The sequence below is a fragment of the Cavia porcellus genome, unplaced genomic scaffold, assembly GCF_034190915.1.
Source record: "Cavia porcellus strain 051 isolate PalLab524CR breed Dunkin Hartley unplaced genomic scaffold, mCavPor4.1 scaffold_25, whole genome shotgun sequence".
Classification (NCBI taxonomy): Eukaryota; Metazoa; Chordata; class Mammalia; order Rodentia; family Caviidae; genus Cavia; species Cavia porcellus.
This window is the reverse complement of record NW_026947508.1, coordinates 1,763,407-1,787,522: the sequence shown is the minus strand read 5'-3', so window position 1 is coordinate 1,787,522 and position 24,116 is coordinate 1,763,407. Positions and strand designations below refer to the sequence as shown.

The 24,116-nt window shown below is 62.0% G+C and overlaps 1 protein-coding gene across 2 annotated transcripts in view; it reads right to left on the bottom strand.

Annotated features, from left to right (window-relative positions):
- The window catches only part of Tp73 (tumor protein p73), a 42,012-nt gene extending 25,960 nt beyond the window's left edge, over window positions 1-16,052 (bottom strand). The window contains exons 1-3 of one of the 2 annotated variants that reach the window (XM_003471247.5): window positions 15,782-16,052; window positions 8,207-8,320; window positions 7,915-8,035 (exon numbers count right to left, since the gene is read on the bottom strand). In XM_003471247.5, the coding sequence (XP_003471295.3) occupies window positions 7,915-8,035; window positions 8,207-8,277 (192 nt within the window). In that variant the 5' untranslated portion in view covers window positions 8,278-8,320; window positions 15,782-16,052. Of the gene's footprint in view, window positions 1-1,556; window positions 1,808-7,914; window positions 8,036-8,206; window positions 8,321-15,781 lie in introns of those variants that run through there. The other variant, XM_023565776.2, reaches the window with a different exon arrangement.
- Window positions 16,053-24,116: the final 8,064 nt, after the last annotated feature.

The window sequence follows — 24,116 nt, the reverse complement described above, 5'->3', positions numbered from 1 at the left end:
CAGAGTGCGTGGCCGCATGGTGGAGGGCACGGAGGAACAGGGCACCAGCTGTTACAGCATAGAGGTCACACTGAGTCCCACGTGTGTTCCTGGCTGTCAGCTGGCCGGCAGGGACACCGGGCTCCAGGCTGGCAGCTCCTGACTCTGCTCCAGTGCCAGGCGGGACAGCAGGGACAGGGTCCCAGGCAGCCCGGGAGGCCCAGTAAGAACCAGTGTGTTTCCAGTAAGGTCAGCAGTGAAGGGCACGAGGCTTCCCACGGCGCCTAAGTGGGGCAGACCATGTAGATGGGCACACACAGCCACTCCTGCCTCGGTCAGGCTGGGGACACACACGGCCCTGTCCAAATACACACAGGCCCACACACACTCTCAGATGTCATATGCACGTGCATTGACACACACCACACACACAAGCATGCCTGCACACACAGGCATGCACACAAGTGACGACACACAGGTGCGGATGTGTGTACTCTCACCTGCAGGTGCACACATATCCACACTCAGCCTCCACAAACACACATTTCCTACACACACAGTCTCACACTCACACACACGCCCCTCTCAAACACATGTGCACCACTGAACCCACAGCCCTCCAAAGACCTCCTAACCTCCAACCTCTGCCCCTCAAAGCACCTGGTTTGGGTCAGCAGGGCTGGGAGACCAGGGACCAGGTGCCTGAGCGGCATCTGTGCAGGGGCCCGCCCCCAGCATCCTCAGGTTCCTAAGAGGAAGGCAGCCCGCGTGGCACAGCTGCACTCAGTGCCTGCCCTGCTCAATTAGCAGCCTGGTGCCTGGGCCCAGGGAGCTGGCAGGTCTGCAAATGAAGCCGGGTCCCAGGGGTTTGGGTCTGGTGCAGGCAGCATGGGCTTCGGTCCCTGCCCCTCTGCGAGGCCAGCCACCCTGCCTAAGAAAGGCTGTGGGAACCTCAGGGTCAGCATGCAGTGGGTCTCCGACCCTGAGCTCGCACGGTCACTGTCCCCGGGAGGAGCCCCCAGCTCTGGACACGCCCGCCTCCAGTGCAGCTGGCAAGTGAGCAAGCCCCAGGTGAGGATGCTGCTGGCTATGAGGGAGGGTGGGGCCCAGGAGCAGAGGTGCCTCCAGGTGAGCTGAGCTCCGGAAGCTGGGCAGGTAGCCCTACACGCTGAGCTGGGCAGGTAGCCCTACATGCTGAGCTGGGCAGACCCACCTGCCTCAGACCTCAGGGCATCAGGACCCCACCTCAGAGCCCAGGACATCAGGACCCCACTCACTGGGCAGGGACGCCGGCTTACCCAGCCCTGAGCAGGCACCTGCCTGGCTTCCCAGCCCTACCCCACCAACAGTCGGTGGTCCTCAGAGCTACCACAGAGTGGGGTCAAGCGTTTCCCGAATTTGCCAACCCCCAGATCCATCTTGGCACCTCCACAGCCTCCCTCCCTGCCTCTGGTGGCCCCAGATGATGGCAGGCATCCGACGAAGGATGCCTGCAAGATGGCCCTCTGGACTGCACCACAGCCCCGGCAGGATGGGGCCACCCATGGGGCCCATTGCACAGGAAGCGTCTCACCTACCGTGGCGAGGTGCCGCCGGGGGTCACCGACGTACAGCATGGTAGGTGGGTGGGGGTCTGCACACGCCGGGGAGCCAGGGTGCCACTGTGGGGCGAGGCATGGGTCTGGGTGGTCAGGGAGGGTGTGGGCAGAGCTGTGGCCGCTGGGCAGGCTGGACTGCAGGGACGAGGCTCTGCGGCTAGAGAGGTGGGAGCCAAGGATGCCCCAGAACATGTGGGCTGTCTGTTGGCATTTTCGCGTTCCCCATCTCCCTGAGTCTGTCAACTGGCTGCTTCCAACAACAAAACCTGCAGCCCAGCCCTCTCTCATGACTATTCATTGCCGGGCAGGCCTCAGCTTGCCCGTGACGTGTTGGACGGCACCAAGGAGGCTGGGGTGGGGGCGTGCGCGGGTGTGGGGTCAGTGACAGCTCTGTGATCACACCCTGCCCGCGCTTCCGAGCCACCACCCAGGGGACACGCTGGGTCACAGCCCGAATGTGGCTAGCAGTGTGGCTCTGAGCTCCCCAGCAAGACCTGGCCTAGGAGACCCCAGACCTCAGGACCCAGCCACCCTGGGGGGAGACATGGTGCCGCCGGCCTCCTGCCCAGGGATCTGGGGTCCATAGGGACCACCTCAAGGGCTGCACGGAGGGGAGGTGTACAGAGGGTGACCTGTACCTCTGGGTCCCCAGAGAGCTGGAGGACAGATCCCAGCGCTCTAGAAAGGCCTGCTGACTCATTTCTGAGGCACCTCCAAACAGACAGCCCTGCCAGGTGGTGCCGCCCTGGCCACGCCCCTGACACAGGGATCTGGCCACTGCAACCAAAGAAGGGTCCAGGGGGACCCTTGGGGACCCTATCGCAGCTGCCATGGTCGGCACCTCTCCCTTTTGGGGGGTCTGCTTTTCTATTCCACCCTCTTTGGCAGAGTAGCCCTTGGCAGGGGGATCAGGTCCACCTGTGGGCAGGCAGGGAACAGTGAGGAGACCTGTCCCTCCCGACCATCACTGCCCAGTGCCGAGCCACCTTCCTCCACCCTGGCAGCAGTGGGCGGGACAGAGGGACACTGGCCACTTTCACTCATGTTGGGGCTATGAGGAGGACGGCACCTGGGCACTGTCCTCCGAAGGGCAGGACCTGGAGACCTGCCTCTGGTGGCCCCAGAGACCAACTTCAGCCAGACACCAACATCTCCACGAGGTGGAGGCTGTGCGCTCAGGTCACAGCGAGACAACAGAGAAAAATAAGCTTGGTTTGCCAGACAAAGGCAGCTGGGGCCATGCCCGCAGGGGTCTGCAGTGAGCCTCAAACAAGCCCTGAGGGACCCACAGCCTCCTTCCGGGGCACAGAGTGCTTGGGCTTCCAGAATCGGGGCTGCTCTGACTGAGGAGGGGCAGGGACCTCATTTGAGTCCTGTCCCGAGTGGCATGGTGTGACGTATGGCAAATTTGCCAGCCCTCAGCACTGCCTTGGGCCAATGGATGGAGGAAGATTCGTCAGACCCAGCCCAGGGGTGGCTTTCTTGGCCATGGCCCTGCAGATCCCACGGGGAGAGAGGACACGGTGGGCGGGGGCAGAGCACAGGAGGGGCCGGCGGGGGCATCTCAACCCCACGACCGCCCTGGCAGCTCCCTCTGCAGGTCTCCTGCAGCCTGGCCTCTCAGAGGGGAGAGACAGGGAGCTGGGGATGTCCCCGGGAACGGGGGCCTCCCAGGGTGGCCCAGTTGCCTCCTCCAAGGGACTCCCTGGGGAATATACCGGTCTTCCATACCTGCTTCTCTTTATCTTTATTTTGTTTTTGTTTATTTTGGGTTTTTGCATCCCCAGGGCTGGGACCTAGGGCCTGTCATATGCTGGGCAAGGGCCCTGCTATTGAGTGACACCCCCAGACCTATTTAACATTTAATTTTGAGGCAGGGACTCACTAAGTTGCCCAAGTCAGCCTCAAGCTCCCCATTCCTCTTGCCTCAGCCTCCCAAGTGCCTGGGATCAGATGGGAGGGCCAGGTTTGCAGGCCTGAGCTCTGGGCCCGTCTGGTGGCCGGGGCTCTGGGTGGTCTCCCGGTCCTGGGGTGCACCCTGCCCTTCCTCGGGCTGCAAACCCTCCGAGAAGGAAGTCAAGTCCTTGTCCCTCTCCCAGCCCTGGGGGAAACCAGAAAGGACCCCCTGGTGGCCTCCCTGGTGACCTCCCTGGTGATCCAGGTCTCAAAGCCTCCCAAATGCTCTTGAGCTCTGATTCTGGGTTTGTCCCCTGCTGGGTTCCCATGAGGAGGAGTGGCCTGGACCTTCTGTCCCCAGGGCTCCAGCCCCACCCCATCCCTCTGCCCACCTGCCCACAACAGCTGTTACTGCCAGAGAAAGGCGGCAGGAGAGGCGGGAAGGGCACAGTCAGATGCAGGGGCCGGCACAGAGATGCTGAGCTGGGTCAGGAGGCAGAGGGAGGGCGGACATTGACAGAGGCCCCACAGCTCGGCCCACAACTACTCCCTTCCCTGGATGCTTCCCGGAACTCTCTCCTTTCCCTTGTCTGGTGGGCAGTGTCCACCCTCATTAGCTCTGAGAAGACCCGGAAACCGCCCGAGGTGTTCACAGCACAGGGTTAGATCCCCGTTCAGCTGCAGCTTCTCCCCGCCCCCCGCACACTGGCTCCCAGGTGCTCTTGGGGGCTTCATCCTCCCCTGATCCCCTTAGGGGACCCCACAGACAGCTCCTGGAGCCCCCAGCCACCCCCTCGGCAGGGATCCCCTGGCTAGGCCAGCAGAGCTCCTGTTACAGAACCAGGCCTGCTGGAGACGTATCCTCACACCTCCTGCACCAGAACCAAAGCCCCCACGGAGGACAGGGAGAGCTGCTGGCCAGGACTACTCAGGCAAGGGGCACAGGCTCAGGACATCATACCCGGCACGGGGCCCGCGTTCCCTGCAGACTGGACTGCCTTGGGCACCTGAAAGTCTTGGTAACCCCCATTTTACAGAAGAGGACACCAAGCCAAGAAGATCACTGTGAGTTCAAGGCCAGTTTGAACTACACAGTGACAGTCTGCCTCTAAAATAAATACAAGCAGGGGGAGGGGGCTCATACCTATAACCCCAGAACTCAGGAGGCTGAGACAGGAAGATGGTTGCAAGTGAGAGGCCAGCCTAGGCTACATAGTGAGTCCAAGGCCAGCCTGAACTGCAGAGTGAGACCCTGTCTCAAAAAGACCAAAATAAATAAGTAAAATTAAAAGAAAAATTAAAGGTCCCCAAGACTGTCCAGTGGAGAAACTCAGGGGGTTATGTACCCAGGAAACCTGGCCTCCAGCCGGGGACCTGGCCTGTCTCAGCTGCAGGGACAGACTGGACCCCGTTTTGTATGGCCACACGAGGCTCACATCTCTCTAGGGAAGTCCCTGATGAGCCCAGGCCTCCTGTCAACCCTGTCCTGAACTGGCCAGCAGCTTCCCCTGCCAGGGGCTGAGGACCAGGCCCCTCAGTCCATAGGACCCATGCCGCCCATTCCAGGTCCCCCAGCGTGGCAGCCACTGCCATGGGATCCAACATCCCACCCACTGCAGGACAGTCACCCGAGCCACGCCCTCCATGCCGGATTGGGGGGGGCAGCCCTGGTGCAGGGGGACGGCCAGATGCCATCAGCAAGAGTCTCGGTCCAGCTCCTCGGTCAACTAAAACCAACCCCAGGGGCTGCTTCAAAACAACGCCCACACTTGTAGAGCAGACCTCAAGGTGTCTGGCTTCCAGAACTGATGTCACCGTATGTTGACAGTGACATCCTGTACCGCAGATCCCCACATGAGCCACAGCATAAGCTCCACCTTCCTGCATGTGATGCCCCTCGGGAATGTTCATCAGCCTCCTCAGGGGCCCTTTGGGTAGGCCACCGACCCCAACTCCTAACCTGGAACTCCAGGGACACGCAAGCCCAGGAGATTGGCCAACAGGCAGGCAGCTCCTCTGGAGACCCCGTGCACTGCGCCCTGTCCCCTCTCCCCAGGCCAGGACCTCACCACCAACAGCAACGGGACACTCAGACTGGCCTGTGCTCTCCGAAGAGTCCAGCCCTCAGGGACCGCTGGGCCTGTGCTGTGCTGGGCAGGCTCACACTGGCCAAGCCACCGTGTCCCCAGCGGGGTGCTCCCGTCATTCTCGCCTCTGACTTAATAACCAGCATGGTCACGGACTCCGACGCTGATCATCTCATTTCCACCCCGGTCGGCTCCAGCTCCTGCTGCAGCCAGGCTGGGACCTTGTCACCCTGTCATCATCGCCACCCTCGGACACTTGGGGCCAGGCTGCCGTCTGAGTACAGTGGGCAGCAGCATCAGGAGGAGGCTGGCAGAGAGAGCCGGCAGCCTGGGACCTGGGGATTCCCCACCTCAAGAAGCAGAGCTGCACCCCAGGAGTTCCGCGCATGGCTCTCCCTGGCATGTCGCTACCTGAGCAAGTGGTCCGTCTGCAGAGGTGCAAGCTCCACCCTTACCAGCCCGTGTGGGAGTCATGGGCTCCTAGCACTCAGTGGGGCACCCCGGGCACCGGGCAGCAGGCTGGGTGGGGACCACAGCCCCTCTTCCACCGGCCCCCGAGGTCCCAGCTGTGCGGCTCTGACCCCTCAGACCTCTGCCCTCTCAGGGGTCTTTGAGTTCCTTTCTCACTGTGGCCTGGTACCAGCAGCTGCCCCTCTGGACGAGAGGACACTGACATCCAGGAGGTGGGTGACAGGAGGTCAGGACCCTGCCTCCAAAGAGCAGTGCTGGACAAGGATCGTCCAGAAGGGAAAGAGAAGACAGCTCCCCCCTCACTGCCCAGGGTGACACCACCGGTCGGATCTTGGCACTCCCTCCCCTCCCCTCTGCCTCAGTTTCCTCCCCTATAGAATAGAAACCTAACAGACACCAGATGTGGGTGAGCTGCCCCCTGCAGGGACAGAGGGCAACCCATGCCACCAGAAGCCAAGAGGAAAAAAGGCATGGGGCTCCTGCCTACCACTCACATCTGCCAGGGTGGGGTGCAGTGCCAGGGTCCCCACTGCTCCTCTGGCGCCACCCCTACTGTCTCAGACAGGGCGCCCTGGGGTGTGGGAGCACTGGCACAGCCTGGCCCCCTCCACCATGTGAGGCGGGGCTGCTGGGGAGGAGCCAGGGGAGGAGAGGCAAGCAGCAAGGAGCACCGGGACCAGCTTGGCTGAAGGCCTTCCTGCCCGTGTCCAGCCGCCTCCCCAGGCCTTTCTTCCCCCAGGCTTGGCCCCTCCTGACGCCCTTCCTACCTCTGGATCTGACCTCTGGGCCGACAGTTACCCGAGCCAGTATGTTCCCAGTGCAGCTCAGTGTCCTGGCAGACCTGATTTGGCACCTGAAGGCCTCCCTGCTTCTGCAGGCTCAACCCCACCTCGGCTGCCCCACGTCCCATCCTCCCGGCCGGACTTCTGGGAAGACGGGGAGTGGGGAGCAGCAGAGATAGCACCCCTGAGCTTTCGTGTCCAGATGCTGGAAGACAGCAGCCGGAGGACGGGAGCGAGGGCGGCGGTCCCGGGACCCAGGAGGGTCTGCAGCCAGAACAGTCCTGCGGCCGCAGCCAGCGTGGGCAGGTAGAGTCCAGCAGGCCAGCCTGGCAGGGGGCTTTCTTTCCCTGTTCCTTCTTTTTCCCTCTTTCTTTTCCTGCTTTGGCCTTTGTCTTCTTTCTCCTTGATGGTTTGTTCTTGTTTTTATCTGAGCGTGAAGACAGTTGCTAGTTCTTCTGTTACTGTGCTTCTGTTCTGTTCTTGCTATTTCTGCCTTCTCTCTTGCCCTCCTGCCTTCTTCCTTCCTCCTCCTCCTCCTCCCTTTCCTCCTCCTCCTCCTCTTTTTTTTCTTCTCTATTCCCCCCACAGACGCCAACACCCTTTACATTTTCTCCCGAGGGTAAAATCACCATGCTGAGGGCTTATGTGCTGTATATAACTTTCTGGTTCATTTTAGATTTTATCATACACCCTTGCTCCTATTGATAAAGGTGGCAAACTATTACCAGTGTGGCATTCTCTAGGCTGTGTTTGATGCTGCTGTTGTGACTGCCGATGGTACCACTTTAGCCAAGGCGACAGTGGTTCTAACCAGTGGTCCCTCCTGGGATACCAAGACTGAGATCGGCTAGGGGTCCCAAACAACACCGTAGGCCAGCACCAAAGACCAGGGCCCGGCCAAGGAGGCGGCAACTTCTCATCCCCAATAAACCGAAGAGGTGGGAACTTGCAACAGACTCAAAACCCGAAAGCCAGTGACACCTGGAAGACACCTCCGAGAATGGTCACTTCCGAAGCTTCTCCATACTCACAACAGAGCGATTCACCGCAGGCAACATCCACGGCCAACCCAAGCATGAAGCCACCCCCAGGCCCACTCACCATGACGGGAGAGCTCACGTCCTGCAGCTGGAAGACGTCCATGCCGGCCTCTGCGCCGCCAACGGCTTCCGTGTTCCCCTGGCTGGGCTGAGAGAGGTCGAAGTAGGTGCTGTCTGGCTCTCTGGCCGGGGGCAGGGACACAGCCATCAGTACCCGGGCTAGGTGGCATTCATGTCCCAGGGTCCCGGCCCCTGCTCCTCCTCCGGTCCTCTGCCTCCTCTGGCTGGTGGGAGAACCAGGCGGTGCAGCCCCCACCCGGCTCCATTCAGCTTGGGCCCAGGGACCTACTCACAGTGAGCTCCAAAGATGTTCGAAGGTGGACCCCTCGTCAGGGGCGGCGGAGGAGGAGGAGGGCTGGGCCATGTCCCACGTGCCGCCACCACCGGTCACCACAAGGCGGCTCACACTGGGGAGGAAGGAAGGATGCATGAGCCTTGGAAATGACTCCACTGTCTTCCTCTAGTGCCCAGGGGCAGTGGACAGGGCCCAGAATGACCCAGGGATGTCCCGGTGCACGGGCCCAGTGTCCACCCTACCCGGCCCCCTTGTGCCCTCCGTGTCCAGCTCATCCTCCAGCATAGGCAGCTGTGACCACGACAACCACCCAGACCTGGACTCAGGTCCAGCCCGTGGGCCCTGGACAGGAGCTCGCCACGGAAGAGAGGCAGCACTTCCCTTGGCTGCCTTGGGCCTGGGCAAGGGTGAGCCATGAGGACGTGAGAGGTCCCCGCTGTGAACCACGGGCTGTGGACAGATGGACTCAGCCCAGGTTTGGGCTTCCGGATGCCCAGGGCCTGAACATAGCTCAGACCAGACCCTGTCACCCTCCCGTACAGTACACGGGAAGCCACCAGCTGGAGGGCGGCTGTGGAATCGGGCTCCTCCCATCACTCCTCTGTGACAAAGTGGAGGCAAAGAAGCCCCCAGGGCCAAGGATGGGGACACCAGCATGACGCCAGTCACGCAGGAGGCCATGCAGGCCCTTGTCCGCAGTGGGAGAGAGGGCGTGGAACCCTGGCCCACGCTGCCCACCATCCCCACCTGCCAGTGGGGATCAGCTCCGCCACGCCCCGCAGTGCCCGGTGCCCAAGCAGGCAGGCCCAGACATGCCCGGGTCTGGCGGGGCGGAGGGCATGGCCTGCAATCTGCCCCTCTTGCCCTTGTCCCCAGGCAGGCTGGCACTGACAGAGGCCAGCAGCGCACTCCTGGGGCCAATGTATGTGTGCCAGGCTGCGGATCCTGGAACAGGGGCTGGCGCTGGGGGCTGCAGGGCAGGGAGGAGAGAGGCAGGCTGGGGCTCGGCTGCTGGTATGACAGGGACTTCGGGACACGGGGCCTGGGCAGGGGAGGGCGCCCCTGGGGGTCAGGTCCCGAGAACGGGCCTGGGAGGCCTAGGTGGAGGCCACTGGCTCTGTCCCCTCCCCACAGATGTCCTCCCTGAGCACAGAGGCAAAAGCGACCGGCTCTGTTCTGGCTCCCACTTGCTTTGCCCCATAGAGTCTCCAGGAAGGCTACAGCTGGGTCCCCCCAGCACAGACGGAGCTTAGGAAGCCGGGCGTGAGGTGCCACAGCTCAGGACTCGCTGCTGGGCAATGCACGGATCCGTGGGCAGAGGCGGCAGGGCCCAGGCACCCCGGGTGGGGACGGTGCTGCTCCAGGGCCAGACAGCGGGAATCGTGCCTCACATCCAGGGTTGTCCACTGCCCCTCCACAGGGACTCACATTCCCAGCTTTTAAAAAGTGTTTTTAATCTTGAAATAGGGTCTCACAGAGTTCCTAAGTTGGCCAGCAGGGCCCCAGTGTGTGATCCTCCTGCCTCAGCCTCCCAGAGTGCTGGGATCACAGGAGTGCACCACCATACCGGGCTCAATATTTTTTTAATTTAAGAATCACAAGAGGTGGGCAGCACTGCTAGTTATTTTGGATGCTCACTTGGCCACCTGGAGAAATCAGATCCATGTCCTCATGCCTCTCCAAGTCCTCACCCACAGCTGCCGCCAACACGCCTGGCCAGGGAGCGGCACTGACCTCTCAGCTGAGGGCCTGGGCCCCCAGCCTGCCCTCCCACAGGAGCAGCCCGAGGAGGGGATCGGAGCCCAGCGCTCCATCCGGCCAAGCCCCACTCTGGAGCCCTACCCGCAGTGGCCAGTCCTTGGGCACACGGGGTGGGTCCTGTCCTTTCCTCCAGAGCCTGCACCACCAGGACAGACAGAGGCAGCTCAACCCACACTGGAAGGTACAGGTGCCCTGGGCCTGCAAACAAAGCACCACAGAAGCCCTGACCTGGGGACAGGCTGTGGGAGCGGGGCTTCCATGGTCCAGGGCCCCAGGGGCTCGGCAGACCCCGTGCTCTGCAGCCCTGCAGCTCCGCCTCCAGTGGACCCAGGCCTGCTGTCCTCTCAGGGGATAGAATGCCCCACTATGGCTGCGCCCCTCCCCTCAGCCCACCTCAGGGCCGCGCCGTCCTGTCCAGGCCCTCGAAGGCCCCCTCAGTACCTGACTCCAGGCTCAGAGGTCACCACCGCCTGGGTGACAGAGGAGCCTGGGGTCCAGCCTGGTGGCCCTGCCCTGTTGTTTGCCGAACTCCTTTTGGTACCCAGTTACTTGCTCCCTGCTCTGCCGGCCCATGACCTACTTCCCAGAGACACAGATCAGAGACAGAGAGGGAGACATGGAGACACAGGGGGCCAGAGAGACAGAGACAGGAAGGGACAGGGACAGTGTGGCCTTGCCACACGACCTGGGCTGCCCGTACACCCCTGTACTGGGGCCTGGGGTCCCAGCAGGGTAGTGGATGGCTCCTGCCCCTGATGAGGGTCACAATTGTGCACTGTGCCTGCGTGTGGGCCTTAGCTGGGCACAGTGGTGTCCTGTGAACCCCTCCTATCCTTCAGGACCCAGACCCTGCTCCAGCCTCAACCCCAGTCCCAACCTCTTGGGACAGAGAGCATCCTCAGCACAGGCCTCTGCTGCTGCCACAGGCCATGTCCACCAGTGCCGGCCCACTCGGGGATGCAAAGGGGCTACCAGACCAGAGTGGGCAGCGGCCTCAGGCTCGGATGTGTGTGAGTCCAGGCTCAGAGCATGGGTCTGTGTGGCTCTGGGGACAGCCTGGGGCTCTGCATGGCTTGCTCTCTAGGCTGACCCACCAGGCCCTCCCTCCAGCCCCTTGCAGGAGGCCACCAGCTCCACTCCAGTTCCTCCTGCAAGAGAGGACCTGAGCCCAGAGTGGTGGCGCACACCTGTCATCTCAGCACTCAGGAGGCTGAGGCAGGAAGCTGGCTTTGACTTCAAGGCCAGCCAGCACTACATAGTGCGTTCTCAAGGCAAGCTGGAGCTACAGATCAAAAACCCTGTCTCACACGTCAAATAAACAAAGAGAAGAGGGAAAGGAGACATGGAATCTTGCAGGAATGGACTTTCAGGCCGCCAGGGAGCAGGAGCTGCAAAGTTCCTGCCCTCCCTGGAAAACTACAGAGCAGTGCCGATAGGCCCAGATCCCCACAGTGACTCAGTGCAGAGGCACTGCCCATGCCCCCAGCCCCACTGACCCTCGCCTCGAGCAGCGCCCAACACCTGTCCAGCTGCCCTCAGTCAGGGACGCAACCCAGGACCCAGCCCCGCCTATAGCCCCTGCCGCCCTCGCCCTGCAGCAGGGCCAGGGACATTGTGTTTCTGGCAGTGACCCCCGGTGAGAGAAGAAACCAGCAGAGCACCCCACACACCCCAGCCAGGTCTCACCCCAGTGGGCTCCTGGGCTCCAGGGCCCCAGACACTGCTGCACCCTGAGGAGTCCCAGGAAAGAGTGTGATGCAGGGAGGGGTCATGTGGCACCAGCAGCTGGCCTGGAGGTGGCCCAGGGCATCACACGGGCAGGGCTGGAGAGGACACCCTGCCCCCCGTCCCCCGTGAGTGCCCCGCGCTGGCACAGCCACCTGCTGGCTGGGCACTCCACTGTCTCCCTGCAGGCTCTGCCTTTCCGCTGTCACCGCGGGGTGGGAGGGGGTGAAGTGGCATCCGGGCCCTGCAGGGCAGAGATCAGGGACCCACCACGTGCATTTGGTGGCCTGAATATTGGGCTTCTGCGGTCCTGGCTGGCTATCCACCGGGTCCCAGGCCCCAGGCCACCTCACCAGGCCCCGGCCCAGTTCAGCGTGAGCAAGCAGGCACGCAGAAGCCGAGGGACTCGCCTGAGCAGCCCAGAGGCCCGCCTCGCCTGGGTCTGCGGATGGCCTCCCACTGCTCCCTTCCCGTGCTGCTGGCCTCCAGGTTTCGCTTTCTGTGGGGGTTTCGTTTTCTGAGGCCACCCCCCCCCCCGCCTCCCGGGCTGTCCCCGGTACCTCCACAGTGGACCTCCGTCCCGGCCCCTTCCGTTCGGCCTTCACCCCCAGCCTCCTCCCACCCTGTCCTCCAGGCCGGACTCTACCACCTGTGCCAGCTCTGAATATCAACCAATATCTTGCCCCCTCATCTTGATGAGAGGTAGGGACACAGATGTCACTGGCCCTATGGCTCAGTGAGGCTGAGGCCTCCTGCCTCTGTTTCCTGTCCAGGGACAGATGAGGCTAAAAGACCAGAGACCCCCCACACTGGCCTGAGCCCACTCCCACCTCGAGGACACGCACGCCCCCTCCCTCTGTGGGACTCAGGCAGGGCTGTCCCTGTTCTCCTGAGGTCAGCAGGGAAGGGCGGACAGGACGCACCCAGCCTGAGACAGAGAAGACCCAGCCCCTAGGAGTCACTTGCTGGACAGTCTGCAGGGACCCGGCCACGAAGTGGTCAGGTCCACGAGTGGTGAGGCCCACTCTCCGCAGGGGCCTAGAGCCCCTGCCCGCAAGGCTCCTCTCACCTGGGCCAGTGCGCTTCCTCTCTCTGCCTCTCCGCCTGCCCCCACCCAGGCCTTGAAGCCAGCTCCTGGGAGGACAGGAGAATCCTGGACGTTGGGCCAGGGCCTCCACAGCTGCTCCCTGGCAGGCGAGAGCCCCCACGCTGCCTCTGCGGTCTCCCCAGTCACAGAAAGCTGAGGACTCTGACAGGAGACAGATTTAGCTGCCCACCCTGGCAAGGAAAGGTGCACCGCGTGACATGTGGACACAGCCAGGCACCCACGGGCCCCCTCCTGCCTGGGCCAACGCCGCCAAGGAGGACAGGAGAGGGCAGTCTCGAGAACCCTGAGCTCTGTGTCAGCCCAAGGCTGGCTCAGAATGTGCGAGAGGCGGGGGGACAGCCAGCTGGGGAACAGGCAGCCACCCTCTGGCCACCGGGGCATTGGGACAACTTCCAGAAGGAGAAGGCAGTGACCAGCCCGGTCTGAAACACACCAGCCCTCCACACAGAGAGACTTGGGTGCAGCCAGATGCAATGGAGAAGTCTTGGTGCCCAAATAAGTCCCCAGACAGCCAGCGACCCCAGGACACCCCAGACGACAAGTGTGACCTGCCATGGGCAGGGACTCACAGCCCTCCAGACCACCCAGGACCCCTCCCATCTGCGCCCCATATGCTGGGGTCCGGCCAGGACTCGGGGCGCTGCTGTGCAACTCAGCACTGTAGGATGTGGACCAGGCCCCACCCACTCCATGCACAAAGTCCCCTCTGTCACCCTCCAGCCTTGGACAGTAGTGTCCTCTGCAAAGCACGGGTGACTGTGACCCACGTCCTCCAGCAGGGCCACACATGACGACCCACAGCCCTGGGAGGAAGGGGCTGAGCCGGCACAGATGCAGGGCTGGGCCCAGGGCGCAGTGGAGGAGAACAAGCCAGGCCCGGTGATGAAGGGTAAGGGACAAGGGACGGAACTGCGGAGGTCGGGCACCAGGGCGGGCAGGCAGGGCTGGCGGCCCTCACGGCCAGTGCCCCGTCTCACCACCTCAGAAAGTGCCTGCAGACGCTCTGTCACAGGCACCTCCCTTGCACCTCCGAGGGAACAGGGCAGCCTCAATCCAGTGGGCCCAGCCCCACTTCCAGTCTTCCTGGTGTGAGAGGTGGGAACAGAAAACCTGGCCACTTGGAAGCCATGTCACTTGTGCCACTTCATCCTGAGGAGAAGCAGTATTGACTTCCGCCTGCGCCCTGGTGATAGGTGGCTATGGCAGGTCCCCAGGTCTGAAACTATGACTTTCTTCTAAAGGCCCAGGGGAGCTGGCTTGGAGGTGGGACCAGCCATGCGTGACCAGTGCAGCCTATCAGGGCTTTCCCTGCAGGAGCCCAGGGTGGCACCCACACCCCACCCTGCAGTCTGAGGGGTTTTACCCATTCAGCCCTGCCTCGCTCAGAACCCAGCCGGAGGGCACCCGTCCTAACGCCGGGCCTCTGCTCTGCCAGGCTCAGCCCTGCTCTCCACACCCCTTCTTGCCCAGGCCTCTGTGGTCTCACTGCTCAAAACGCTGCCGTGTCGGCACTTCTGGGACAGAACCTGCTCCCCACCAGCTGCCCCCACTGGTGGCCCCCACCTCTGGTGTCAGTTACACCCTGAGCACTCAGCAGCCTCAGCCCGGAACCGGCACCCTTTGGCCCCCGTACCCCACAGTTACCCTAACTGGTTGGCCACACGGCGGTGCAACTGGGCCAAGACTGTTCCACTCCCATGAGTGCCACCTGTCCCCACAGCGGGCAGCGCCCTGCTGGGCACACCTGTGTACCCTGGTTGGGCCTGGAGAGGTGGGAACCCGCCTGCACCCCTCCCCAGCCCCCCTCAGCTGTGGGACAGGGGACCGCAGAAGGGGCTTCTGTTCTGAGGTGCTGCCCCATGGGAAAGTACCCCATATGTGACATATTCAAAGCCCTGAGGTCACCACAGCCACCTGGCTCGGTGCAGTGCAGCACCACCGAGCACACAGTTGGTGCTCAAGGAAGCATCGCGCTAGAATGGCCAAGGGAGTCCACTGGAATGGCCACGTGAGGCTGAGCCCTGCTGACTGCAGGCCAGCGGAGCCCACGGGCACCCCTGCAGGAGCCCTGTGGGTTAGACCTCTTCTTCCACCTCAGTCCCAGAGATGGGTGTGGGCACCCTCCTTGGGGTCTGAGTCAGCTGAGGGTCCAGAGCATGCCCCTGGGCCATCCCGGGGTGCATTCCTGCCCTAGGGGTGAGACTCACTCCACAAGAAACAAGAGTGGGTTGGAAAACCTGCACCCAACCAGGCATGCTCCACTCAGCAGGGCTGCAGGGCTGGCCTGGCACGGTCCCTGGCACCACAGAGAGGAGCCGGCTACTGGGTTTCCCCACCCACCAGCAGCTTGTACATAGGCTCACACATGCACACACATGTGAGCTGCACACAAGTGAACTCGAAGCCTGTGCACATACACACACACACGCTCTGTGCTTCCCCCAGGCAGGCTCAGTGGACCCTGATGCCCCAGCCACACAAGTGCCCCTGGTTATCAGCAGTGGGCAGACCTGGGGGTCAGTGGGGCTCTTGGGCCAACAACAGGCAGCTGGGTGTGCAGGTCAGGGCACCGCTTGGAGGTCCTGAGAGAGACTTGGAATACCAGGTGGGCAGAATGCTGGGAGGGCTGGTCAGTCCTGGACCACCCACAAAGCGGGCAGTGGTGGCAAGTGCCAGAACCCGGCTGACTGGACCAAGTCTGGGTGGTCACTTGGTGCCTCGCTGGCAAGAAGTGGGGTGAGTTCTTGGTGGTGCCAGAGCAATTTCTGTGGGTTGAGAGGAGACTGCACCCCACTCGGGGCAGTCAACTTTCCAGAGTGCCACACACAGCGCTCGTCCCATCAGGGCACCAGCACCTGGCAGCCCCACACAGGTGCCTCCTCCCCAGGCTGCCAGTGGAGGCACTGTGTGGGGGTGCTGCCTCCCAGAGTCCTCAGACCCTTTCCCTGGGCTGGGGGGCGTGCTCAGAGCCCATCCTACCTTGGCAGGCCTGGCCCCGGGAGGGTCGGTGGGGCCGGGTGGAAGTGGCCCCGGAGGCCGGCGGTTCCTGCAGGCGGGCGGTGGCAGCAGCGTCTGGTTTCCTAGGTGATGACACTGGACTCAAGGAAGCTGGGCGGCTGTGTGGCCGGCCTGGAGCCCAGGGCAGCCTGGGGGCGGAGCGTGGCCAGGAGTCTTGGGCCAGGAACCTGCTTCCAGCCCACAGGAACCAGCCTGCACCTGACCTGCCCCTGCTTCCTCCTGGGGGACGGGTGCCCCCCGAAGCACTAGGAGCTGCTCACAGCCGGGACAGCCAGTAGTGGAAGTGGCCGTCACCCCTGCCTGTGTCAACTTACACGGGAGCCCAGGAGCCCAGCACAGCATCTGCCTGTCTCTGGCTTTCCTTCTCTCCCTGGGGCATTTAAGAGTAAATTCTGCATATCATTTTCCTGTAATAACCCCAGACCTGCTTCTGACAGAAGAGGACCCAGCTTCTTAAACCTTACGGCAAGGGTGGGGCTGCGGCTCAGCGGTCGCATGCTCTCCTAGCTTGCTGAGGTCCTCGGCTCAAGCCCCAGGACTGGGGAAGAAAACACGAGCCCCTTTCCCCAAAAGGAAATGCAGGTATTATTTTTTGTAAACATGCACCCCCAAAACAAAGAAACATTAAGTCGAATCATGGAACTGCTGACATTTGCGTGTGCCTTTGTCCTGCAGCAGCGATGCTGAAATCTCAGTTTCTAAACCCACGTTTGTCACTGCCAGTCAAAGGACTTTGAGAACCTGGGGAGACAAACTTGAGTCACCACTTCCTGCCCCCTCACACCACTGCACCCCGGAAATCTCAGGCCAGCTCTGGGCAGATTTGCCCACAGGGACTTTGCAGATGGCATGAAGTCGGGGTCTCAAGATGGGGACAGGTGTAATCACAGGGTCTTCAAAGGAGGGAGGTCAGAGGTCAGCCAGGAAGGGAGGTGCCACCTACTGGCTTGGAGGACAGAGGGGCGGCCAGGGCCTCTAGGAGCTAGAAAAGACCTGAGCGGGGACTGTCCCCAGCACCTGCCGGAAGAGCCAGCCCTGCCCGGATTTCGGCTCAGGGATGGCGAGTCCTGAGCCCCAGTCTGACCTGCGGGGCTTGGAAACTGCATTCACAGCATTACCGGCCATGGAGATGTACATAGCGCCCAAAGGCGGCTCTAGGAGCTTCGTCTGTAGTGACCTCCCCTTCCTGGGCCAGCCTTCCTGGGCTAGCACAGGGAGCACTTGTCCCGTGGAGTCTGGACGGAACCCCAGGTGCAGGAGGCTGTGAGGTGACACAGGCAGGCCAGGCACAGGAAGGGAGGAGGTGACTGACACCCCATCACCAGGGCTGCACGCCCCTACCGGCCCTCAGGGACCCACAGCTCCTCTGAGGGACGCTGGCCGGGTGCTGGGGCTTTTCCCAACTCCCTAGGGCCGGTAGTGTCACACACAGTATTGGGGGTACAGTGTCTAAAAGTCACCCCACCTGCCTGAAAAGCAGTTGACACAAAGAGACAGGGCTCCTAGCTGTGGGTGGGGCACCCGAGGAGGAACTGGACCTCCCACCTGGAGACAGTCCAAACAGATGCACCCCTACCTTCCCACGCCCCCTCACAGTGACCCTGGACCCGGGCGATGGCCTCCCCACAGCGAGGCTGTCCTGAGGCTCTAAGCACGGGGAGAACGCAGCCTTGGCAGCAAGACTGGGCGTGGACCCCTGGGGAGCTGACTCCTGACAGCTGGGGCCACCCCGCAGGCACAGATCTGCCTTCTGAGGTGGGTGGGGGCGCTCACTTGTAGTCCCAGCACTGAAGGAGGCTGAGGCAGGAGAACTGAAATTTCAAGTCCCTCCAAGGAAACTTGCTGGCTAAGATCTTGGTGGGAAATTGTTCAAAAAAGGGCCAGGGATGGAGCTCCACGGTAGAGCGTGTCTGAGTAGTCCTGTGTGCAGGTCGCCTGTATGCAGGTCAGTCAGAAGCCACCGTGGGGGCCACTGCAGCAAGCTGGAGAGGGGCGCGCTCACTCCCTTCTGAGGTCAGGGGCTGCCCGGAGTGGCCCCAGGCACCTCCGAGGTCACAGGTCACCCTGTTTGCAGCCTCAGCCGAGCAGGGGGTGAGCGGGGTGCCACCCTTCCGTGCTGGCTCTAGCCTCTCCTCCAGGGGTGAGTTCTGGTCCAACACGGGCACAGCAGGTGCTGGTTCCCCAGGCCTGCTGCCAGGCCCCGGGCACCAAGCTGAGCATCTGCACTATTAATTTTAATTATTTTGCTATGCCACGAAGGAGGCTGTCCGCTCCATTCACCGACGAGGAAACGGACGCACAGAGTGATAGATTCATCCTCCACCAGGGAGCCTGCAGAGTGAAGGCAGAGCTAAGGACAGTGGCATCCAGCATCCCTGACCCTGCCTCTCCTGGACCTCATGCATACTCCTGTCTGGCTCGTCAAAGGAACATGGCAGCCCCGCTCACCTCTCCTGGGCCTGTTTTGGCCAAGCAACTGTCCCATGGGGTCCCTTTCCGGGGTAGCCTCAGGGAGAAGGTGCTGGGTGCTAGGAGACACCCTCTTGGTAGACTCACAGGTGGCCAAGACCCGTCCCCAGCTGGCCCTGAACAAGGGCAGAGCAGCCTGTGCCCGAGGCCCTGGGCCCAGTGTGGCTCTGGTCTCACTCAGCGGTCAGCAGTCCACTTCCTCTCCAGCTGCCTCAGTGGAGGAGCGGAGACCTCGGGGCATTCACTCCCCCACTCCCTCATCCACTGTGACAGAACCCAGGCCTCACCCAGGCTGGGCTGGCCTGGCCTGGGCCCCGGAGCTGCAGACCCAGCCCTGGACCTCTTGGTTCTGTCGAACGCCCCGAACGCAGGGCTGAGACTTGGACATTCCCAGGAGAAGGTGTGGCCAACATGGGTGCTCAGGAGGGAGCAGCAGGTGACTGACGGATGAGGGAGAAAGTCCCAAGCAAAAGCGGAGTGCCAGGGGCTCAGCCCCAGGACCCCCTTCCTCGCTCCGGAAACCCACACACCCGGGAAACCCCTGCTCACCCCACTCATTTGGGGCAGACTGGCGGCCAGTCCATGTGGCCTGGGTGTCCTCGTGGGTGGCTGCAGAACTACCAGGGTGCTGGACACGGGCTGCCCCATCTGCCCCTGTGACGCTGCACACCGAGACCCAAGGCCGTCAAAGAGCTCCACAGAGCTGGGCCCTGGCTTTGGGGTGCAAGTAACTGGGGAGAGGGAAGAGGGCGGAGCTGTCTGGCCTGCGAAGCCCTATCTGTCCCTCTGTGAGCCCTGGGGACCTAGCCTGGCCGGGACACTGGCACAAGCGCCCACGGCAGCACTCACGGCCCTCCCCCATGACAGGCTCCATGACAAGGCTCCACCTGCGGCCTCTCCTATGGGGTGGGGGATTGCCTGGGCTCCTGGGACAAAGCCCACCAAGGCACACAGCAGGAGGCAGAGCGGAGCCCCCTGCCCACCATGACCATGTCACCTGCTAAAGACACTGACAGAACTGGCAGCGAAATCCACCCAGCAAGAAGACTGCGGCAGGGCACAGGCGGGGCTGCAGGTGTCTGGGCACCAGCGGTCTGTGGCTGCTCCACAGGGGGACGGAGGAGAAGGAGAGAGAAAATGGAAGGAGAGGGAGGAAGACAATGACAGGGATAGAGATCGGCTTTGTTTCCTACAGGACTGGGGGTGGAACCCAGGGCCTTTGCACTGAGCTCCATCCCTAGCCCTTTTTTATTCTTTATGTTGAGACAAGGTCTCATTAAATGGCTAAGTTGTCCAAGCGGGGCTTGAACTTGTGACCCTCCCGCCTCAGCCTCCCAGAGTGCTGGGATCACAGGCCAGTGCACTGGGCCTGGCTCGAAGGGGCCAGGTCAGGTGGTAAAGGGGACCTCCAGGCCTCCCTGCCCACAGGCCTTCCTGCTACAGGCCAGTTTCACGTAAATGACTATGCCCTGCCACAGGGAGAGCAGACCTGCTGCTGAGAAACTCAACGGGGCAGGAGGAGGACGAGTGGGGGGCGTCCTCGGAACCGCCTTGACCTCCATCTTCCCGTCCATCTGGCTGTTTTCATCAGAATTCATCATTTTCACATTCATCTAATTAGCGTCCCCTTTAAGGTGCCACGTTCTTTAATTTGCAGCTTTATTCTGAAACTCAGAGATGCTGTCACGACTCCACCCCTCCTCCCTCTTTACTGCCAAATAATTAGTCACGGAGCCTCCAGGATCAAAAATTAAGGCGGTACAGCAAGCCGGAGCACGTCTTGCCCCAAAAGGGGGAGGCGCCAGGCGGCTCCTCTAATTAGGAGGGATGCTGACAGTCGGTCAGGTGTGGCAATGGGATCTCAGCGTACGCTGGAGTCTCGGGACCACAAGCAGAGCCCTGCTCTGGACACTCGGGGAGCAGAGTCCACCCGGCAGAGGCCACGGTGCCCATTCCCGGGGGCCCAAGGAGACCTCTGGCCCGGGGAGGCTGGAGCCCAAGTTGCTCCCCTCGTCCCCACAGTAGTCAGCACCTCCCCCACCCCTGGCCGAGGCGGGAAGTGCCAGGTGTGCCTGCTGCAACAGCCTCTGCCACCTGTGTCCCCTGGCTCCCCGATATGAACCTCCAGGGTGCGCTAAGCTCCGGCAAGAGACAGAACTGGGAAGTCACCGCCGAAGCCTGGGAAACGTTTGGAATGGCGAAAATGTCTCCCCACCCTTCTTACATGAGGTCCCTTGGAGGCCTGAGCCATGGGAGAGACTCAGGAAAGTAATTTCAGACAGATAAACTCTGCCGAAGGTGGGAAGGGCTTCAAGAGGAGTTTCCTCTCCTAACGCCCCTGGGCCTTGTCCTAGGAACAGAAGCCGGGTCTTCAGATCCAAGACCTAATAGATGATTGCACGTGTGCATAAAAAGCAAACACAAGGGCCTGGAAAAGCACAGGGAAGGCCCTGACCCCAGGGCCCAGGGACAAGGAGGTGTCCCCTCTAGGAGGAACTGCTCCCCAGTTAGCTCAGCTCCCCCTCACGCCCCCGCCCAGAGCCAGCACCTCCAAGCAGCAGGTGAGCAATTAGAGTCCCCGCTGCTCCTGCTCCTGTGGGAGGATCTGCCACCTGCCACCGGCAGGGAAAGGGAGTAGGGGGGTTGGGGGCAGGTATTTCCCAGACCTGGCAACCTCCGCAGAATGAGGAAGCAGCACGGGCGGCCTCTCGCCCCAGCTGGCAGAGGACGGTGGGGAGAAAGAAGGAGCCCAGCCACTCCTGGGTGCACATTGTCCTCAGCTCTGCCCTCCAGGTGACCTCTGTGGTCTACGGTGGCTCACAGCAGGGGCACAGCTGAAGACACCCCAAGAGCCAGCACGCAGGCCATGCACCTGGGCATGCACACACCACCCGAAACCACAGCACAATGGCATCTGCGAACACAGCCGAGCAGAGAGGCTGCTGTCTTCCCGTAAACCCTTCGGGCCTCCTCTGAAGTAGCCACAGGCCCTCCTCACCCTACGCTGAGAGCAGAGGGCCACCAGGGTGCAGGGCAGGACCCCAGCCCCGGGCTCAGTCTGTGCCCCTGCCGATGCCCCCTCTCTCTGCTGCCTGCCAGCCGCCCCACTTGCTCTCCCCCTGGGCCGCTGTTGGGTCAGCCGTGCCCTCCCTCCAGCTGCCCTGTCCTCCTCAGCTGTCACCTACACCCCAGCTTGGTCACCACTGATCCTCTGGGCTTCTTTGCTGTTAGAGCTTTTGGGGTGCTAGGGATGCAGCTGGGGCCTGGTCACAGTGGGCAGAGGCTTGGCAAGCCCGGCTGTTTGTCCCCGAACTTCCATCCATCTCACTGCGTACCCAGGCTGCCCAGCTCTTCTGTCTGCTGCCTACAGGTGCCAGAAACCAAGGCCCCATAAACAAACCCCCAGCCTTGAGCCCAAAGCGCAGACGCAGGCACAGGGGCCTCCTCCGTGAACCTGCAGGGCCCTCCCCGCAGGACCTTCTGCCCCTCTACTGCCCAGGTCAGACACCTCCACCCCTAGAGCATCCATCAGTCCCCCCAAAGTCCTGAAGTCTATGCTGGGGCTCAAGACACATCACCCCAACCCATGACTATGGGAAGCTACAGGAGCCACCCAAAGCCTCTTGGGCACACTGATTATTTGAGCTGATTAATATTTGTTTGTTTGTTTGTTTGTTTGTTGAGACAGGGTCTTGCTATGTAGTCTAGGTCAGATTTGAGCTCAACCATGTAGCCTAGGCTGACTCTGAACTTGGAGCTATCCTCCTGCCTCAGTCTCCTGAGTGCTGGGTTACAGGCATGCACTATTCCCCAGTGTGGGCTTTTTTAAGTTTAGACTCCCGGGAGGAAAGGTGTGTGAACTGGCTCCCGGATGGCATCCCTTGGTATAAAGGTCCCTTCATTTCTTCAGAGAGCTGGCCCCTAGCGTCTGTCATTTGACTGGAGAAGGGGGATTACCAGGACCATCAGGCTCTCCAGGGGTGCTGTTCACCCCAGCTGCACAGGCTGGAGGTTTGGGGTTCTCCCTGCCTGGACCGGCATCTATGTAGATGCACTTGCTGCGGGTCTGTGGCCAGGACCAGGTGCGGCCTTCTTTGGTTTTGAGCCACCAGAACATGCGCCAGCCTCTGCCAGCTGGGGGTGTGGTAGGTCAGCAAGCAGCCACGGAAGAGCCTAATGGTTAAATCATACTTTTAAGAAGACTGCATCTAGCTGGGCACAGTGGCACAGGCCTTGAAGCCCAGCACTCTGGGCAGCGAGGGCAGGAGGACACGAGTTTGAGCTCAGCTTGGGCAACTTAGGAAGATCTGTGTCCAAAAAAGTGCTGGGGGCGGGCGTGTAGCTCAGTAATGGAAAAGGAAGAGGGAGGAACAGGAGGAGTCACTGTCTACACTTGAGGACCACTGAAAGTGACCCATGCTCCTCCACTTCTGGACTCCAGATCTGTACCCCAGACTCACCGGCACCTCTTAGCTTTGTTTGGCCTTTTCGTCTGGGCCGGGCCCATCATTCAGTTCATAAGGTCACAGGCAGACCCTGGCTCAGAGAAACAGGGCTGGGGTGGGGGCTCAGTGTTGGGACACTCCCTGAGCATGCACTGGGGCCTGGCTTCAATCCCAAGGCCTGTCACACACACGTGTGTGCACACATACACACACATGCCACATGCACACACGGACATACATGCACGGCCTCACATACACAGATACAGGCACACACACGCACATGGGCACACACGTACACATGCACATACATACACATGCACACATACGCACATGCACTTGCACACACACAATAGATTCAAAAGTTGCAGAGTGGAGGAAAACAGATCACCGTCTTAAAAAAAGAAAGCACCACAGCCTCAGGGCTGTGCCTTCTGCCGTGGGAGGAGCCTCACCCTTCCACCTGCCTTCCCCTGTGTCCACCCCCCAGCCCACCTCGGTGCCCCCAGCTGCAGCCCAGGACGCGCCTCTCTCCGCAGCGCCCACACCCCTCTTCTTTGGCTGTCCCTCGATTGTCCCTGCACACCTCGTGCTGGAACTCACTGAGGCTTCTTGAACATTGTTTCTCTGGGATGGAAGTCTGCAGCCCAGCCACCCGCCGCCCAGAGGTGCCCGGCTCCCGCCGCCTCTTTGGGGACCCCGCGCGCCCTGCAGGGGGCGCTGTCCGCGGTGCCCCAGCCGGGAAGTCAGGCGGGCGGCGGGAGGGTGCAGCGCTGCTGTGCTCTCCTGCAAACTCTACCCTTTCTCCCTCTCCTCTCCCGTCCCGCTCTTTCCTGCAGACCTCCGGGTTTCCCCTGCGACCCTCAGCGGGCGCAGCCCTGCCTGGAAGCGGGGTGTCTGCAAACGCAGCAGGCTGCGAGGCTGCAGCGGGCAGGGGCTGGCGGGGACAGGCGCGCTCAGACGGTGGGGCGCCTCGCCACCGACCCCGCCAGCGCGCCCCGTCCCGAGTCACGGCGAGACGCCGACGGCCCGAGCCTCCCTGCGCCCCTGCACCTGGGGTGGGGTCTGGGGAACCTCTGTTTCCCGAAAGCCCCGCGAAGAGGCCTGGCTTGGGGTGAGGGGCGGAAGGGGTCTCACAGATCGCGCACGTCTTGGGGTACAAGGAGATCGTCCTCCGCCCGCGCTCCCCTCACGGCTCCCCTTTGGGGGGGGGGGGCTGGGACCCTGTTTTCCTTTTTTCTCTGCTCCCCTACAACCCTTTCCCCTCCTGGTGCCCTCCCGCCTCCACTCTGAGGCGTTCATCTGTTGAACCCGGAGACCCAAGGCTTTAGCTCTTTGCTTGTTAGTTAGCAGGAGAGTGCAGGGCCCCCAGGCTCAGGGACAGT